Source organism: Poecilia mexicana, unplaced genomic scaffold, assembly GCF_051168715.1.
Source record: "Poecilia mexicana isolate PSO_F unplaced genomic scaffold, ASM5116871v1 scaffold_16, whole genome shotgun sequence".
In the NCBI taxonomy this organism is placed as follows: domain Eukaryota; kingdom Metazoa; phylum Chordata; class Actinopteri; order Cyprinodontiformes; family Poeciliidae; genus Poecilia; species Poecilia mexicana.
In genome coordinates, this window is record NW_028263385.1 from 15729274 (window position 1) to 15749619 (window position 20346).

The window sequence follows — 20346 nt, forward strand, 5'->3', positions numbered from 1 at the left end:
AAGTTCAACAGGAGTTTTAAAAAAAAAGTCCAAGCTGTAAAACACCGTTGCATATAATGTACATGTACATTCTGAATTAACTGAAGCGTGACTTCTTATTGGTCATGTTTATTTAAAAAACAGAACGTGTTCTTTGCTAAAGTCAAACCTTTGGAGGTGGACGTGAATATCTGCACAGGCTTCCTTTTGTAATGAAGACAAGATAACAGTATCTGACAATGGCTGTGATAAACTGATAAAGGCAGGCCATGGTAGTTCCTGTATCCACAAAGACAAAACAAAAATAGAAACAACCTGCAGATATGTCATAAAACCTTGTTGTCATCATCGATTAATTTCAAAACTAACGGAAAAAATGATCAAAATAATAATAAACATGACATAAAAGAATCAGAAATTTAAAACCATAAAATATCAAATCAAGTAAAACATACAAAATGACATAAGATACAAAAAAGTCCGGTGGTTTTAATGAAATTGACTTAATGAAAATTATTTACATAAAAATGGAGCAATGATGTTAAGTTCATCATTCAAAATTGGGTCTGCAGCACAACTGCAAACCCACCAAGACATCAGAGAAGCAGCCAAGAGGCTCATGGCATCTCTGGAAGAGCTGTAGAGATCGACAACTCAGGTGGCAGAAAAACTGAACTTTGCAAAACATGCAACATGTGTCTAGGAAAACCAACAAACCCTGAACACATCATCGCCACGGTGGATGATGAACGATGTTGATGGCAGTATAATGATAATGGGTAACACTTTACTTGAAGGCTGACATAACACTGTCATAAACATGACATAACGTCTGTCATGAACATGAATGAGTCTTTATGAATGTCTATGACTGTTGTCATGAAGTGTCATTCGGTAATTAATGACACCAACTTTGCATGATTTTGTAAATAATGGCATTTTAATGCAATGTTGGCATTTTTAATGGACTTTCAATGCAACTTTTAGAGCAACTTTGCATTAAAAGTGTAATTATTTACCAAATGACACTTCATGACAACAGTCATAGACGTTCATAAAGACTCGCTCATGTTCATGACAGATGTTATGTCATGTTTATGACAGTGTCATGTCAATCTTATTCACATCCCATCAAATAAAGTGTTACATGATAATGTTTAAATAAATATTTTAAAAAATTATAAGCAAGTCAAGAGACACTAATACAGAACTAACAAAGGTTTTTTCATTGGTACCATTTTAAGGTTTGTCAGTAAAATCATTAACCAGCTAGAAGGAGTAAAGGGACAGAATAATAGCAAAATAAATGATTATTTAACTTTTAATGAAAGTTAAATAATAGGGTAAACCACAAACCTTCAGAGCTGAAGATGCTTGTCCATAGAGCGCTATATGTAAACATAATGTTGGAAAGTTAAGTGAAAGGAAAAAGGGTGACAGGGAAAACAATTCTACAGTTTAGGGGATGAGTGAAATTTCTAAGTTATTTGATAACCAGAGTGAAGTTTCCACAGACAGTGGAAAGTCATAATGTGATGGTCCACTGAGTTTTATCAAGTCCAAAATCCGCACAGTCACCAATCAGGACATTTTAGAGCACTTCATTCTTCCCTAGTGATGAGCTTTATGGATATGCTCTTTTATCAACGGGACTTTGTACCTGATCACACCGTCAAACATGTGACACGTACTAATACCTGATTTAATAACCACAGTGTCCCTGTGCTTGATTGGGCAGCAAGCTGACCCGACCCAGATCTTTACGGCTATGAGATACAGCCACTTGGAAGATGAGACGTATCCAATTCAACAATGCAGATAAGCAGTAGGCTGCAATCAAAGAAAGTTGAGTTGCGGTACCACAGGTGGATCGCCTCCATGCCAACTTCATTGATGCAGTAATTCTTGCAAAAGGAGCCCAAACCAAGTACTGAATGCAGATCCTTCACAGAACATTTTCAGAAAGCTGACATTTTTGCATTAAGAATGCGTTTTTATTCTAATTTACCTGAATATTGTGTTTTCTTTACCAGTAGATCATAGTCATGAAATATAACTGAAAATAACTGTTGAAATAAACCAATGTGTGGAAATAATTTAGATAATATCTATTAAAAAACCCAAAAGTGGGTTTTACTCGTGCATAAATCTGGAGATCAGTTGTCAATGATGCAAAACTCAAATGCAAGACTTGTTTACGTGCTCTTTAGGAAGAAAGTTATAAATGACAAGTTATCAAGTCAAAAAGACACAAATCAGAGTATTGTCTGCAGAAAAGCGGATTATGGTAAATATGACCCAGGGGAAGCATACAGTATGCAATGTGAATACCGTTGATCAGCTACAGCAAATGAAACTGCAGATATTAGACTGAACATTTCTACACTTGCTTCAAAAACTTTCCTCCTGTTGCTGTTACATGTATGCAGCTGCAAATCTAATTTTATTAAATTCGAATTAAATAAATAAAAAATATGCTGTGCAGACATGATGCCAAGGATTAACTGTTAAAAAATAGAAGATTGCCATTAAGATGAAAACTACTGAAACATATGATCAGACATTTTCATCCTTGCAGAAAGCAGGACTGAAGTGCTTCATCATAGAATCGTTTATCTTATCTGTTGTTCGCTCTCATTCAGTGCACCTCTGTTGATGGAAATCAAGAGCAATAAAACTTTGACAAAGCAAGTAAATTATTAGGGTTGCATAACAGTCATGGGTTCAGCAGGCGGTCATGATGACAACATTAGTTGTGATGAAAGTGTTTTATCATCTGCAGCTTAATGTCACACAAGTTGATAACAGATCAAAACCAGATACTAGAAGTGTCTCCCTTGCTAATTTGTGGGACAAATTAATTCTGTTCATATCTAGGTATACAGAAATATGTGAATCAAATCTTGTCAGTGAAGCTGTTACTTATATGAGCAGATTCAAATACATTACTGTCATGTCAACTTGAACCAATAGTGCAGTCAAATTCATTTCATAATGCCAACCAGTCAAGGGCTCTCTCTCTCTCTCTCTCTCTCTCTCTCTCTCTCTCTCTCTCTCTCTCTCTCTCTCGCTCTCTCTGTCACACACACACACATACATATGTACTGTATATATCTTAAGGAAGTCCGACAGATTATATTGGGTCAAAGTCACTGACTTGACAACGACCCCTTTTCTGATGCAAGCATGTAACTAACTATATAGTTATTACAATTACAACTATAATGACTTAATGCTCACTGCAAATTTGCTGTACTGGCAACGTATCCAGGTGTTTGAAACACACAGATTCCCCTAAGAAAGGCTTAAGTAAAATTTATTCACACTAGATCTTACTTTTAGTGATTACTGCAGGTTCACAGTGATTAAACCCCTGAACGGAAATCTTCATTAGAGCACACATTTGCAAATGTAACTAACAGCAAATCCAGGAAGCACTCCTGCACAGATATTGTTCTAAAGACAATATTATGTTTGCATTTAATAACCGTTTGCATACAAATTATTATCACACCAAACTAATTAATTTCAAGGATTAAAAACTTTCACCGTGGGTTATAATGAGTGTGGTCAGGACGTAGTATAAATCTCTGTGCTTATGTAACTTGCACAGCTCAAACATTTATTTTGGTATGATGCACTCCATCTGTATCTTTGTGAGTTGGATGCATTGCACATTGTCTTGAATGTTTTGTAGGCTTTGAAATCTTGCTTGATTTGATCGGTACTAATCCTTATTTGTTCTGTGTAATTGAAGAAAACCTTTGATAGGTTTTAAAAATGCTCCAGTGGTTCATTACACTTTATCACAGCTTTCTGATTATATGTTTTTATAGCCTCGCTTTATGTAAGCAACCCCTAATAGATGTAACACATCATGTTATCTGCAGCAGCCAATCCTCAAGAGGTTAAATAGGTGATAGTCTTGTCTGATTCTGCAGAGCTGCAGGGTGAACCTGAAGAGAGGGGAGCATCTTTAGACACTCAATTATCTCCAACACGACCCTGTATTCACTAACACAGATCAGATCCTGAGCAGATTTAGTCAGACTTGTGGGTGAAGAGTGCTGTGACTCCAATCCAACCATGCTGAATCCACGTTTGTTGAGAGTGAGGAGCGCTCTGATCCGACAATGCATGGCTGAGTTCTTGGGAACGTTCGTCTTAATTGTAAGTTACACTAAAGTTTTAACTCATCCTTAAGATCTTTTTTTTTTTTTTTTTAACAATGACAGCATGCTTATCTGGTTTTCAACCGAAACCGTGCAATTTATGGCAAAAGCAAATAATTTTCCTGCAGTTTTGCAAAGCTAATTCAAAGCTATAGAGACTCGCACAGAGAAATACAGCAGTGAGACAGTTTTATTGGCCCGAAAGTTTTGGCGCTCGGACACCGGCAGAATCTCCGCGAACTTGGACAGTCGGCTCGGGGCGAAGCTCAGGGTGGTCTTCCCCCGGGCCCGGGCACTGGTGGTGGAGTACAGCCTGGAGAGGAAGGATGTGCTCCACCACCAGCGAGCCTGGAAGATGTCCGGGAGGATGAGGGTGGAGACGGGGAAGAGGTGGGTCGAAACGCGGCTGAAGCAGGTGGTTGTTTGGCCTTTTGAAGGAGCTCTTGCGTGGTGATTGGCTGGGGCGGAGCGACAATCCGGTGCTGGTTGGCTGAGGCGGAGGCGTGGTAATTGATTATGCCCCGGAAGGCTGAAGAGAGTCTCACAGGTTGAATTTACTCCTAGACTTCATTTTATGATTTATTGATTTTTCATTGTCAAAGTGATTTCAAGTGGAGATTAAAAATAAAGAAAGAAATCAGGAATTGAAAAGGTTAAAATCCAAACTTATATAAGGTAACTTAAATTGTTCTGCAGGCAATTTGAGAAAATACATTTAAAAAATCCTCTTATAAAAAGACTAGACATGAGAAATTTCTAAAGAATTACATTAAAATTTGGGCATTACATATAAACAAATAATAAGGAAATTTCTCATTTAAAGCAGATACACAAAAATTGATAAAATAGGCTTTTAATTTTAATGGATGACAGCAACCAGTCATGTTTTTAGTAATTTAATATGCAGTTCTGCACATCTCAGGTTTTTATGGAGTGATTACTTCCTGAATGCTTCCTTCCTGATTTAGTTCTGGTCCCAAGACAACTGAGACAACTAGTCTGTAATGATGTGTAAGATTATGTAGGGTTGATACTTGACAAGTAACTATTATATATAATTAAACTCAAGACCATTCAGCACCTCGTAGACACATGATCAGATTTTGAAATATATCCTGTGGCAAAAAGATGATAGATTTTTTTTGTCAATTTAGGGCTGGTGTAATCATACCCTGTTGTTAGTCAGCAGCGTTCTAGCTGAGCTGTAGCTGCCTGATCAGAAGTTATTCACACATTTAGAACATTTTATATAAAAGTTAAGAACAGACAAGAACCAAACTACATGAAAAAGAACTTGAAAAAGTAAATAAATATGAAATGGTTTAAAAGAATGAGATCTTGAGAAAATGTAGCACTGTTTTAAAAAAAGCCAAACTCTACATGGATGTATCCTTAGTTTGCTTTGTAGACCGTTTAAGTTGTCCTCAGGTCTTCAGGTGTCTCCCCACAGGTTTTAATTCTTAGTTTAGGTATCAACAGACAACCTTTTCCAAAAGACCTTAGGGGCCTGTAAAAGCAAATAAGATTAAAGTAAGTTGGACTAAGACAGTGGTTCCCAAAGATTTTCTTCTTGGCCTCCCCATGGATTACAATAAAAACCCCCAAAAAAGAAAAAAAAATCAACTGGGCACACATATCGTTCAACCAGACATAAACCCATACACATATTTTGTTTTCAAAGTCCACTGAAGTTTATTTCACACTTCAGGTTTCAACAAAGCAATCTACAAACAAGTGTTTCTTTACAGTGAAACACTTTTGTGTCACTGTTTTTTTTTGTGTGTGTTTCTTTTTAGTTCTATGTAGAAGAGTTTTCTTTGCTCTCAGTGTTATTTCAAACATATTTCTTTTTTTTATTTGTAACAAAATTCAACTTTGCTATCATCAGTACATTAAAAAGCCTGTGTGCAAAATGGGGTTTAAACATGAACAGCTCCCTGATAAATTTTTTTTTTCATTCATCTCGCCCCCTACCCCCCACCCCTACCCCCTACCCCCTTGCAATGGCAGCGCGCCACCCCCTAGGGGGCGTCCCACACTTTGGGAACCACTGGATCATTACCAGTTTAAAATACCAGTTGAGGCAATTTAATCTATTTTAAATGCACAGGAAGCTCATACAAAGACCTTAAAATGTCTTTGTATGGTGTCTATTTGCATCAATTGTGATAGTTTGTAGAGGTACATTTTGTGCAGCAGTGCATTGCTATTATTAATTGGGAGTTCAAATACCACATAAAATGCAGTTTCTCCCATCACATGCCGATACTCTTGGGCCTCCAGATCTTGGTGTGTGAAAGTTTGAGCATTGAGACTGTGACTGGGTTAAAGTGGCTCTTATGTAAAAACACTGAGTAGTTATGTGACTATGAAAGCTCTATAAGCCTGGAGCATTCACTAGATTTAAATGTATGAAGGGCCTTAAATATTTACATAAATATTCTGCGGTTCATTATTTAGAATACAGATTTTTACGCTTATTTTCATATTAGGTGTTAAAGGGATTTTAAAAAAGTATTTTGGACTGTTGTTCTATCAGATCCAACCTTGGCAATTTTATCTCCAACCTGTAATCACTTGATTTATGGTGTTTTTTATCTTGTTGGTTTTGATGTCCTTCACTTGGTTGGCAAATGTATTAGATCAATAGCTATTACAGGAATTTTAAAGACGTAATATTCTTACAACAAAGAGATTAATCTTTTATTAGACCACTCTTTGGAGCTAAGTCAGCTTCAGTATTTCTAAGAAGACTTTCCATCCAGTTTACAAGCGTTTTATTGTTTTATTTTTTTCTTCCAGAATCCTAGAGGGCAGATACTAATGTTGGACATAAAAGATATCTATTTCTAACACCATTTTGGCATCGAATGTTTTTAACTGGACTCACTTTTTCATCAATTTATACCTGTTGATGAATAAATGGCTGCTATGTAAGAATATCGCAGCAAAATGTACATCTACATACTGTGTGCCTACCTTCATATTCTTCCCAGTGAAGGGAGTATTTCTTTTAATTTAAACCTAAGACGACTCTGTTTGTGTGTGTGTGTGTGTGTGTGTGTGTGTGTGTGTGTGCGTGTGCGTGTGCGTGTGTGTGTGTGTGTGTGTGTGTGTGTGTGTGTGTCATGAAGCTCTTTGGCTTATCAGCAGCAGCGCAGGTAAAAACCAGCAGAGAGACTAAAGGCCAAACTCTGTCGATCCACCTGTCTTGGGCCGTGGGAGTCATGTCAGCCACGTATCTCACCAAGGGGATCTCAGGTAAAAGTTGAAGGCAAGCTGCAGTATTCACAGAAATGTTCTCCGTGTAACGAGTAAACTCACATTTATTGCATTAACACGTTCACGTTGTTAATGCATCACAGAAAATGAGAGTGAGAATTAATTGCTGATAAGCAGAAGGATAAGAACATTGACTTTTAGTGCAACTGATTTGAGCCTCTGTTCAAAATGCATCAGTGACATTCGAAGTTTGGTTTTGCGCTACAAGTATCTACGTATGTCTTTATTTCTCCCCAGGTGCTCACCTGAACCCCGCTGTGTCGCTGTGTTTCTGTATTTTGGGGAAGCTGAGGTGGGGACAGCTGTTGCCCTACTGTGTGTCACAGATCTTTGGGGCTTATGTGGGAGCAGCGCTGGTCTACGCGCTCTACTACGGTTTGTCTTCCTGCTATTATTCTATGTGTTCCTGCAGTACCTGTCAGAAATGCTGACAACTTTTTTATTTTAATCCCAGAAGAAATAAAGATAAAGCCAAACCAATCAGTTCTATAAAAATAGAATAATATAGAAAAATGCAGAACATTTTGAAATAATTTAATGAATAAATAAATGAGCTCATTTCTCACCACAAAAAAACTTGGATATATTTGGGCACCTCCTCAACGAGCAGCATATTAAGGTACAAAAACCATCAGCAATATTGTATTAGAGTTCAAATATGTTTCAGTAAAAGCATAAAATAAGGCAAATCAGGTCATAATCGCCTCTCTATCATGTGAAAACACTGAAAAAAAAAGGTGACCCACACATTATCTGATCAGCCACATTATCATCTGTCATAATTTTGGGTCCATGGTAAAATATTAAAATTGTTTTATTGCTTGGCACTGCTCAGGCAGATCAATAAAAATGACAACACTGTATTTTTTTACAAAGCCCGGGTAATATTATTTAAAATGTTAAGAGCAGCAATAACCGATGAGACAGTTTTGAAATTGGTTTAAAATATGCCGACCCCAAACTTCACTTCTTTACAGAAAAAGAAGAAAAATCAAAACTTATAGATTTGGGAGATTTTGTCATGTTTTAGTCTTTAGTTAAAAATGTGGGACAGTGGCTGAGGAATAAAGTGGGCTGCCATTTTAATAAAGCAAGGATTCAGCTTTTCTGCACTAGCTGCTTTTTTGATCACATCACAATTTATTTTTCTGTGCTGTGAACATCTGCAGCAGACTGGAGTAAGTCTGAAGGGATGAAGTTTAGATAATCTGATAATTAGCGGAGCTTCAGGATTTAAAACCGGCTCAGTTGAAACAGGATTTAAGGGATCAAATAAAACACCTGCAGAGATTAAAAGTTCATTAAAGGATGCTTAATTTATTTTTCAAACTAATACTAAGACATTCAGCGCAGAGATTGTAATAATATTTAGAAAAGTAAGACATAAACCTAATCATTTTGTCTCTTGCTAAACCTGTTCTTTTCTTTTTTTTTTTTTGCAGATGCTATAATGGAGTTTAGTGGAGGCGTGTTGACCGTCTATGGCCCAACCGAAACAGCATCTATATTTGCCACGTATCCAACTGAGTACCTCCCGTTAGGAGGGGGTTTTCTGGACCAAGTCAGTGTTTATCAAGATGAAAACTGAAATCTTTAATAGTAGAACCTTCTTTTGATTCCAAAATCTTAATTTCATCAGGTAGTGGGCACTGGAACGCTGCTGTTGTGCATCCTGAGTTTGACCGAAAAGAGGAACGCCCCCGCTCCCCCTGATCTGATTGCTCCCATAGTTGCAGGCGTCGTGCTCGGCATCATCATGTCCATGTCGGCTAACTGTGGCGCTGCTTTAAATCCCGCTCGAGACCTGGGGCCACGCCTCCTCACGCTGACTGCAGGCTGGGGAACCGAAGTCTTTACGTAAGAACGTTCTCCTGCGTTTGCTCATTCACCTCGAATTCAGCAGTCACCTAACACATTTATAGGAACTCTTTGCTCTGTAGTTGCGATCTGAAAGATGAGTGACTGTTTTACTCAACACCTGATAAGAATCTGTTGTTTGTTCCACAACACAAGCTGTGAATAGGATTTTAAGAGCCTCGTTCCACAAATACTTACTTGACTCACCAGATATTATCTGCTCAAGGCGGCGTGTGTTGACTCTTCAGTTTCAGGGCAAAACTCCAAAAAGCTTTAAGGTGCGGCTTTCCGCTGCTGACTCATTATTTACAACACTTGCAAAGAAAAGCTGCTGCTCTTCTCGTTTTATTTATAGTTCAGTTTAACAAGTGATTATTAAGAAGTGATTATTGCCTGGACTGGAAAGGGTGTGTAGGAAGATGATTACTGCAATCTATCCATTTTCCACCAGTGAGAGCCCAGACATCCATTTCATATGGATATTGTTAAAGTAATTTCCTTAGGTCAAGAAAAAAAAAAATCAGAGTGCAGATTAAATTTTTCAGAGCACGTCTCAAAAGTCTTACATCAGAAAAGTCCATTTTAATTTGACTAATATGCTTTCAAAATCTATAGAAAGGCTGATTGTGATTTTTTTGTCCCATGGACATTTAGATTTGTCTTAGTTTACAACACTGATAATGTCTTGCTACCTGGCAAACATTTAAATCTTGAACATTTTTGTAATTTTATTATTTCTCCTCAGGTCTTTCAACTACTGGTTCTGGGTACCAATTGTGGCTCCGATTATTGGGGCTCTTACAGGCACTTCTTTGTATTTGATCTTCATCGAATGGCAGCTGCCTGATGAACCGCAGGAGAGTCACCCAGAAATATTCTCCGTCAGTGCGAGCATCAAGCAGTCCGTCGCTTTGTGGGAAAAAGGAGAGGAACCAAAGTCGACACATTTTTAATTCCTAAATGTTAGTGAAAGACCTTTAAGCCTTCATGCCAATGCAAATAACTACTAATTGTTCGTTCCAGTTGGTTGGTGATATTTTACAAAGATGAAGTATTTAGCTCTGCAGGTAAAACACAATCATCTCCTGAGTTATGTCAATGAACTGCGCTAATCCTACTTAAAAACTACTGTAAAATTGCTGAGGTAACATAACAGTTTTACTCTGTACTTCTCTACAATTGAAAGTTGCAGTTCAATATGCATCGGTTGCATCCAAAACTCATGTTAATCTGAACAATTAATAGTAAATTACTGTAATATGATAACAAGCTGCTGTCTTTTACAAGAAAACTGTAAAATACACCCCAGCATGAACCAAAGTAATCCAAAACCGAAGCGAAAACAGATTACTAGAACAAGTTACTGAATTCTTAGGAATACTGTCAAATAAAACAAAACAGACTGAGAAAATCAGAAACCAAGAAAACTAAACTGCACTTAAACCATAGCACAAAACCAGAACTCAAACCAACATGAGAACCAACAAGTCAGGAGAAGAACAGGAAATTTGTTTAGTGGTGATTATTGGTACTGAGACTCTTCAGTACTGTATGCTTCAGTGATTTTAACTATACTTCTACCACAGGGCTCCATTCTTGAACCTGCTGCCACTTGGTGCTATTCACTCGTAATCTTTTTTTTTTTTTTTTTTTTAAGAAACAAGACCAGTCTCATGTTTAAGCTCAATGCCAACAGCAGCACCCTACTACGTTTATGTTCCCTGATTCATGTTATGTGACAAAACCAGTATTACAAATGGTGATGTGGGACTGTACTTTTCCTTTAAACTCAACAAATGCTGAAACATTTTCTGTTGACCACCTGTGCAATATGTTCTGCTGTTAAATTTTCTGCAACTACATATTCCACAGTAAAATATCAGTGGTAGCAGTTGAGTTAGTTGGCAACTCAGCCACAAAGTGGTTGGCCACTTTAAATTGTAGAGTGGGGTCAAGAGATGCTGTGGTGTAAAAAGCTGAAAGTTTGCGCAAAGTCAATAACTACAGATGTCCAAGCCGTATTTTGGCCTTCACACAGAGCTCTGCATAGAGAGTGGGCTTATGTGCCTCCAATGTGCCAAAACCAAACATTGGAGGCCATCTGCAGGCTACAAGTAGATCTGAGAAGAAGATCGTTTCTACAATTCAATCCTTAGATTCTTCTTGCCTCAAGCAAAAATACATAGTGGGCTTGTTTGAAATAATGTCTTTTCTTTTATTTTAATTATAAGCTTGTGTCTCAGAGTCTTCCCTGGAAGATGTCATATAAGCTTCTTTAAATGTGACAAATTCATACTTTTTTAATGAATAACAAGACATTTAAATTAATTTCATGCTCCCAGTGTCAGAGCACCAGAAACCAACAAGTTTCTTTTAATCTCCTGGTGAAGCCCAGAGTGATTATTATATTGCATTTTCTGTGCGTGCAGAAAGTGAGGAATTGGTTCCCTGTGGTGCGAAGTAGGTGCTCCATGCTTGTTGCTGACAGAGGGAGTACTGAATTTTCCTTAAATCCTGAATATGAGTGTGTGAATGTGAATATGAATATGCAGGTGCAAGCAAACCTTAAAGGTTTATCACAAAAGTTTTTCAAATTGGCACTCCAACGCTTCCCAGATGTTCACATTCTATGTTAGTATGTCTAAAATAGAGAGGGACTAAACTAGAACTCGTCTCCTACAACCATATTTTATATGAGTACAACTTTTTCTACAGGTCATTGAGATGTTTATAGTGCTGCACTTGTTTTTCCTTTGTTTTAACTCAGAGAAATTAATCATATCTGCACAACCAGTCATTTCTTGCTTTAAGACATATGATTTTAAAATTACGACTAAAGTTGCTGTGAAGGTGTGCACCTGACAGGTTTTTTGTTCAAATGAGGTTTTTTTAATAGACCTTTTTGCATGTGTTTGTTTAATTGCACATGCCATTGCATACTGTGTTAAAACAGATGTGTAAAGACACATTTAATCTTTCTTCTTTGTCCATAAAATGTATTCAAAATATGACAGATATGTTAAATAAATGTATAAAAAATTAAGAGTGCTGTATTGTTCACAATTTAAATTCTTGCATTGTCACTTCAAGTTTTGAAAATTGATTTCATTTGGATGTTTTGTTTCAAGTAATGAATATTTTCACAACAGTGGAACAATGCTGACAATAAAGAATGCTGTAACGTTTATTTATGTGTAAGTTGTTTTTGTTTTTTTTCTTTTAAGAAGTTGTGTTGATTGATGTTTCATTTAATCTAATTTATGGTCTGTATGAAATGCAGATTGTAGTGACATAAAAGAAGTCAGATCGTGGTCAATATATTCTAGAAACCTTACCTGTAATTTGACATAAATCCTATGTAATTTAACTGAAAACCATCAGAAATTGTGCAGAAAAGCCCTCTTTGGGCTTTCATGGTGAGCAGGTTTGCTTGGTATTACCTTATCGCTTTGTAGTTTTTCTTTTTCCATCATTTGCATAAAAATATCAATTTTTCAAAAGTCTGTAAGCAGCTGCTCTTTAGGTTTTTCACACCGTGAGAGTCTAATGATAAGAACAAACTGTACAGATAAGCAACTCCAAACAGAACGGTCTGATTGTCTGCTATGTACTCGTCCAAAGGACTCCATAGGAGCCCTCCTGTGAGCGATAACAGTTTTAAAACCCTGCAGGGTTACAGGAGTCCAGAGTTCAGCTAGACAGTTATTCTTTCTATGACATTAGCCCCTTAAATTCACTGATGTAAATTCATGTAAACTATATTGATGTAAATCGTTTTCCTGCTCTAAAATAATCTTGGAAAGCTCTAAATTTAAAGTATTCGTGTATTCATACGTTTTAAAGAAGGTAAAGATGAATTTTATATAAATATAAATATATTTTATATATTGTAAAAGTTATCAAATTAAAATGTTTGTGTTTCTGAACTGTTTATATACACAGTTTATGCCTAACAAGAAAATGGTCAAGAAAAAGAAATACTCCGTTGTATATTAAGTTTGCAAAGAGAGCATTTAGAAGATGTTTTAAGTTTTCTGATGGTCATACAGTAAGTTTCTGTCCTGTAAGTGGACAGAAACAACTTGTTTTATACTCGCATACAATAAGGAAAGAAATCTCTGTGAACTAATTTTTTTGTCTCACTTCTGTAACATTAAGAAATTTGCTGACAGGTTGTAAAACATGTTTAGGAAAAATCTTTTTCGTTTTGGGAGAGAGCATACACTGGTGCAAATGCACAGATAAATGTGCATTTGTCTTTAGATATTTTATTTAGAAAATCAGAGTAAATATCAGCATATGAGAAAAGAAAAGCAAGACAGAAGAAGGTAGAATAAGTGAAACTTGACAAATACAATTCTCCTTTTATATCTCATCAGTTATGTACACGGTGCTTTCCACCCATCTCTCTCCTGCAGGGAGTTTCTCTAAGTTTCTCCCATCTCTGGTTAATTGGTACCTCTGTCCCTAAATCAAACCTGGTTCACAGGAGTTTCGGTCAGAAAAGAGAAGAAAAATCATCTTCACTGAAAACTCCGTTATCTGCTCCATAAGTATAACACTTGCTCAGAAACCTTCATCATCAGTTCATTCTTCCTAGTAAATAAGTGAAAGTTTTATTTTCCAAGACAAACACAGTGTGGGTTAAACAGCCTCTGTGAGGTCCGTTCTATTCTATTATCTGAAAATTTATGGACTCTGTTCACATTGAGCAACCTTCTGACAGAAGCAGCAAATCACTTTATCTGTGACAGCGAGTCCACCGCGGTTAATAACTAAGTTATACCCCGTAGTGTTTATCCAACTCAGTGGGGCGTTAAGGCAAACCAGAAGAGACGAGTGATACGGTCCGCACACCCTCTGATGCTCAGAGCGATTCAGCCCCAGGACAGTCAAGTCACGATGAAGCTGCGTACGCTGAGGCTGAGGAGCGCCTTGGTCCGAGAATGTATGGCTGAGTTCCTGGGAACATTTGTCTTGATGGTGAGTAACACTGGAGATGTATTAATATTTCTTAAACCTGTAAATAACCATTCAACTTTTTTCATCTGCTTTTATCCAAAAGAATAATCGGTAACCAACCCTTAAACTACTTTCAATAATTGCAGCATTTGCTGTTGCTAGGTGTATATATATATATATATATATATATATATATATATATATATATATATATATATATATATATATATATATATATATATATATATATATATATATATATATATATATATATATACTATATATTTATATATATATATATATATATATATATATATATATATATATATATTATATATTTATATATATATATAAAACCGATCATATATGTAGTCTGGATTAAGAAAAGATGATGATAAAACTATGTAAAGTTTAATATATTGCCTGCCACATGGCATCAATATATCTTGTTGTTGGTAATTTTATTACATCATTAATTAGATATTAACAGCTGTCAGCAGTTCATCATGATTGCCTGCTTGCATAAGCTTGTTTGATATGGCAAAACAATTGTCTTAAAATGGGGAAGTACAGGCAGGAAAAACAAACAGGACAGGATTGCAGTGCCATATTACGGAGAATATCTCTCCTGTCAGACTTTCCTCCGTCTTCTCTGTTTAAGACATTCTTAGGTTCACGGAAAAAATGAAAAGCTCCTCGCTACTGCTTGCATTTTTGCCTCTTTAGGAACTATTACAGGGTAACTTTGGGAATAACTTTTATTTTATTTTACTTTTATATTCTCTACAGAAAAATCTTAGAATCATAGATATTCCACGATATTTCCTAAAAAAAACGATGTCACTATCTCCACTTTTAGTCTTAGGATTTTTTTTTTTTTTTGAGAATATGGGCCATGATCTTCATTAAAATCTCTTGGTATTTTAAAGATCATAATGTCGTCCACTTTTACAAGGCCTCAGAGCCTCTTGAACCACATCATCGCAACTCCTCCACTGTATTTAACAGTGTGCAAATTTCTGTTTCACACCAAACCAATCTGGAGTATTTGGTGTAAAGGTTTTGGATAATTTTACTCTGGTTTGACTAAAACTCAGCGTTCAAGTTAAAGTCACTGTGTCTTCACATATTTATGCTTCATGGTGGTCGGAAGCGTGAGAAACGATACATCATTGGAGCTTTTTAAATTAAGGGTTGCATAATGTTGTGTAAAAGGCGACCGTTTCACTTTCTGGTTTATCTCAGCTGCGCAGCAGTGATATTGAAATCATGTTTCCCTCATATTAATTTCCTAACCTGAGCTTTGCAAAATAATTTTGCCTCCAACCATTTTCAGCTCCTCTCTCTGTGTACCATGCAGCTATTTGGTTGCTCTGCAGCAGCGCAGGTAAAAACCAGCCGAGACACCAAAGGTCAATATTTGTCGATCAACATGTCCTTCTCTGTGGGGGTGATGTCAGCCATGTACCTGACCAAGGGGATCTCAGGTGAAATATATCACAAATTAACATTAGCCATCACTATTTAAATTGGTTGATGTGTACAGTTATTAAAATATCACTTCTAAAACCAGCTGCGCAGAAGCTGGTTGCTTATTCTTCTCGATAAGATGAGATTTATTGCTTTTACTCCTCAAATGTATCACTGGAAATCTTTAAAATAAGAAAATTGTCGTTAAGTTTTTAAGAGCGTTCTTTTGACTGACTTATTTATCTTGTGGAGATAATCTCATAAACCATCAGATTCTTGTAACTTTCTTTTTCACTTCTCCTACGTTTCGCCCTCAGGAGCCCATCTGAACCCCGCAGTCACTCTAAGTTTCTGTGTCATGAGGAAGGTGAAGTGGGGGAGGCTGGTACCGTACTGCCTCTCCCAAGTGCTCGGGGCATATGTGGCATCTGCGCTGGCCTTCATGGTTTACTACGGTTGGTCTTTCTGTAATCACTGGAATATCTTCATACAAACCTGCACTGATTTATTACCAGCAGCGTAAATGCAAACAAACAAGTACTGAACCAAAAATAATCCTTCAAGAAAATTCTTCAAACTCAGTAACTGACATAGTTAAATGGTAGATTCTTGAAGTAGATGATTGAAATAGGGACAGAGAAACCCGTCATGAAAATTATTTTGTTTTTTAAAAGCTAATTGACCAAAAGAAATATTGAATTAAAACATTTTCTGGAGGTTCAATCAACTTTGGATTTCGTTCTGGCTTCTCTAATGTCTAACTGGGCTCATATAAACTCAGTGATCTCTAAAGAAAGAGGCTGAACTCGTTCTTTCTCCACCTGACGTGTTGTACCTGCCACTGCCTGGGATATTGTGTCCATTGTAATCAAGCTCAGAACCAACAGCCCTGAACAGGTTTAACTGGACTAGGTTCTGCATTAACGCCACTCCAACGTCCTGAAGTGCAGCCCAATCGTTGTACCAACCAAAATCTGTCTGCAGCAGTGGTTTGAAACGTCTACAAAAGTAGACTACAGCAGTGTCAGCCAACATGAAATCCTACATCTTACAATGTCCTGGGTGTTCTTTGTTCAGGTGTCTATTACTTCTCATTTCATTTCAATATCTTTAAATGCAGATTTCCTGAGAGAAAACTGTCCTCTCCCATTGCCCTCCATGGTAATAAGAGATTGGCACTAACCTAAATTAACAAACAAATGAAATACGTTTCAAAATACATATTAGAAAGTGAAAATTATTGGCAGAGGTTTTCAATACACCAATATTTTTTGCAATCTCCTACTTCATGGAGTAACTTGAGACACTTTATATAAGGCTATTCTGAAATGTCAGAATTGGTTTGTTTGCATTCACATCAGAAAATGTTTTTATTCAGGCAATGTTTGCAGTTAATTTTTTTAATGTTTCTGTTGCAGATGCTATAATGGAGTTTAGTGGAGGCGTGTTGACTGTTTATGGCCCAAATGAAACAGCATCTATATTTGCAACGTATCCATCCCAGTACCTCACGTTAGGGAGGAGTTTCCTTGATCAAGTACGAGTTTACCAGAATCAAACCATTGCTTTGTCAATTTTTCACCAACCATCAGCAAAACGTTTAAATGTTCCTGTCTTCAGGTAGTGGGGACTTTGTTACTGATGCTGTGCATCGTGAGTTTGGAGGAAAAGAGGAACACCCCCGCTCCATCTGGTCTGATTCCTCCAATAGTTGCAACAATTGTCCTCGGGATCTCCATGTCCATGTCGGCTAACTGCGGAGCTGCAATAAATCCCGCTCGTGACCTGGGGCCACGCCTTTTCACTCTGACTGCAGGCTGGGGAACCGAAGTCTTTACGTAAGAACTTTTATCTTGTTTTTGCTTATGTATAATAAAATTTCACACTAAAGAGAAAAGCACATATTTATACAGCTGAGATAAACAGACATTATTTTCTGTTTCTCAGAAAATTGTGTCTTTCTGAAAGATACATGCCACCTCTTCAGAGAACTGATAATCAAATGTCTGTTTCTTCCAGTCAAAGCTCTTCAAATGAACTTAAGAACCCTGCAAATTTACAAAGCAGCATTCACAAGTTGTTATGTTTTTCACAAACAGAAACTATAATCCTGAAGCTCTTTCCTCAGGTTTTAAACTGCGATTTCTCTTCAGGTGTTACAATTACTGGTTCTGGGTCCCAATAGTGGCTCCACTTATTGGAGGCCCTTTGGGTTCTTGTCTTTACTTGGTCTTCGTCGAATGGCAGCTGCCCGCTCCAGAACCTCCTCAGGACAGGAGGACAACAGTCTCCACCATCAGCAACAGCATCAAAGAGCCGGCCACCAGCTGGGGAACAGGAGACAACTTAAAGTCAACATATTTTTAGTCACTGATCGGTAGCAAATCAATACACATGGCATAAAATAATAAATCTGACTGGTTGGTCGTAAATTGAGGATGTTCAGGTATTTATAGATGCTGGTAAATCGCACACGTCTTAAGAGCTTCTGTTAACAGAGTTATAATTATTTCTTTTTCTCAATAACTATACACTTGCGGAAACATTTTAGCACAATCATGCTGTTTGTTACATTAAACCTCTGTGTATTTCCATTTTTCAAAACCATGTTCCCACTTTGCCTCCCTGATATAATCAGTGAAATGGTTTCCTAGAATGAAGCCGCAATATGATTGAAGGGTTACCTGTCCAGGGTGTACCCTGCCTCTCAACAAAGAACTGGGGAGGCAGGGTGAGATTTGGAGACACTGATCCTCATTCTGGCTGCCTCATAGATCGTAATCTGATGAAGCCAGTAGAACCATATCATCTGTAAAGAGCAAATACGCAATCCTAAGGCCACCAAAATGGAATCCCCTCAATAATTTGTCTACACCTAGACTTTCTGTCCAAAGGGCAGACTTGGTGCGATCCAACTCTCACTGGAAACCATTCCAACTTACTGCCGGCATCGTGGACCAATCTCTGGCACCGGTCGAACTGGGAATTAATAGCCCGTATAAAAGGGCATGGTACCCCATACTTGACACACTATTGTTTGGCGTTTCTTAAATTAGTCAATCCAAGAGTGCTACTCGTTTTCTTCGCAATGACTGGCTCTAGCCTCTAGAGCAGCAATGAGGAAGTTAACTTCTGCTAAGATGGTTTCCAGGGTGCATTTTACTGTAAATATCCTGTTTGAACTGTTCAAATAATCAGTTGTATGTGTTTTCTAAGAGAGTTTCAGGTATTCACAGATAATTGCAGGCAGCTATCCATGAATAACAGGATAGCTTGTCTAATGATACAAGAAAAAAATATAGTTTTTACGCAAACATTTAGACAAGACACTTTAAAACTTACTCCTCGTGCTTTAAGACCTCAGGGGACTTTAGTGAGAATTGTTTTGACTCGACCTGAAGTACAGCAAAGCAATCTGAAGTGGCCCGTAAGAGGTGAAAAGTTTGATCCAATGTGTGTTTGTGTACAACATATTAAAGAGAAAATTTTCAGTTTATTATAGTAGTGATATCTAGGAAACTTGTATCGGTAGTGCATTTTTCATGTCATTTTCCACACTATGTATAAAGCAAACAGCACCACACTATTAGACTGTGAAAATTATGCATGTTGCAAACAATATATACACTTTGAATGTTAAGCTTTCTGAACTCAACCAGCAGAGGAAAATGGGTATTCATTAAAGAAATAAAGTTGTTTTTTTTTACATCAATGTTGTTGTTCATTATGATATTGATTCATTGTATCAGCAAAGAGATAACTTTCTATGAAATGCCTCAGTGAGCAGTAGGCGCAGATCAAACAAAGATATTAAAGTGGTTGTAGAAAGTGAGGAAATATATTTACTTATCTGCAAGGTTGTAATGCTCTACTTAATAAAGCAATCATTAGATAAGTCCATGTGAAGCTCTGCTGTTAGGTTTTGATTTATGAACAGCATAAAAGGCTTGTAAATACAACAACTTACAACCATTCAGCCAAACATTTGGTTTCTGTTAATCCCAGTTATGATCCACGTGACTTCAAGGTGTTACAAAAATATGATTTTTACTCTAAGCATGCCACAATTTTTCTGTTCTGCTTGAACTATTTATAAAAGATAAAATTTAATGTTAAAAAAAAAAAAAAAAGTCTTTATCACAGTTTTCTTTTCTGATCACACAATGTAGCATCTGAGTTTAAGTCTGGACCAAAATGCAGAACTTGGAATAATCAAACTGAGTATTTGATGATGAAATAAAATAAATCACAGCACAAGTGAAGAAGAACGTGGAAATGACTAGAAGGACTAAACAGAGACAACTGGGAACAGCTGAGGGAAAATGCAGGTAAAGGAGAATTGTGTGATGGACAGCAGCTGAGGGAAGGTGAAAAATTAGCAGAGAGATGAACTAGGAGTCAGAGAAGTTACAAATTAAGAGGGGGGAAAATAAGACTAATAAAAAAAAATTCAAAAGCACAAAGAACAAAACTAACAATTAAATAAACTAACACAAACGAACAAACTTATAGGTCGAGATTCAAGAAAGTAAATAAACAAATGATCAAAACAAAAACAAATGAAACCCATTTGTTTTTACTTATTTATTCATTAGCACAGTAATAGAATATAATGTTATAAAAA

At 36.9% G+C, this 20346-nt stretch overlaps 2 protein-coding genes across 2 annotated transcripts; both read left to right on the plus strand.

Moving 5' to 3' along the window:
* Nucleotides 1-3913: 3913 nt before the first annotated feature.
* On the plus strand, nt 3914-10243 carry aqp10a (aquaporin 10a). The gene is made up of 6 exons (XM_014984444.2): nt 3914-4149; nt 7286-7412; nt 7671-7808; nt 8876-8994; nt 9073-9290; nt 10036-10243. Exons 1-6 carry the CDS (start codon nt 4066-4068, stop codon nt 10241-10243), a joined length of 894 nt encoding a protein of 297 aa, XP_014839930.2. The 5' UTR covers nt 3914-4065.
* A 5426-nt stretch (nt 10244-15669) lies between these two features.
* LOC106916271 (aquaporin-10-like) lies at nt 15670-18134 on the plus strand. Its single transcript, XM_014984443.2, has 5 exons — nt 15670-15739; nt 16040-16177; nt 17141-17259; nt 17343-17560; nt 17876-18134. The coding sequence occupies exons 1-5, from the start codon at nt 15685-15687 to the stop codon at nt 18087-18089; spliced, it is 744 nt and encodes a 247-aa protein (XP_014839929.2). The 5' UTR covers nt 15670-15684; the 3' UTR covers nt 18090-18134.
* Nucleotides 18135-20346: the final 2212 nt, after the last annotated feature.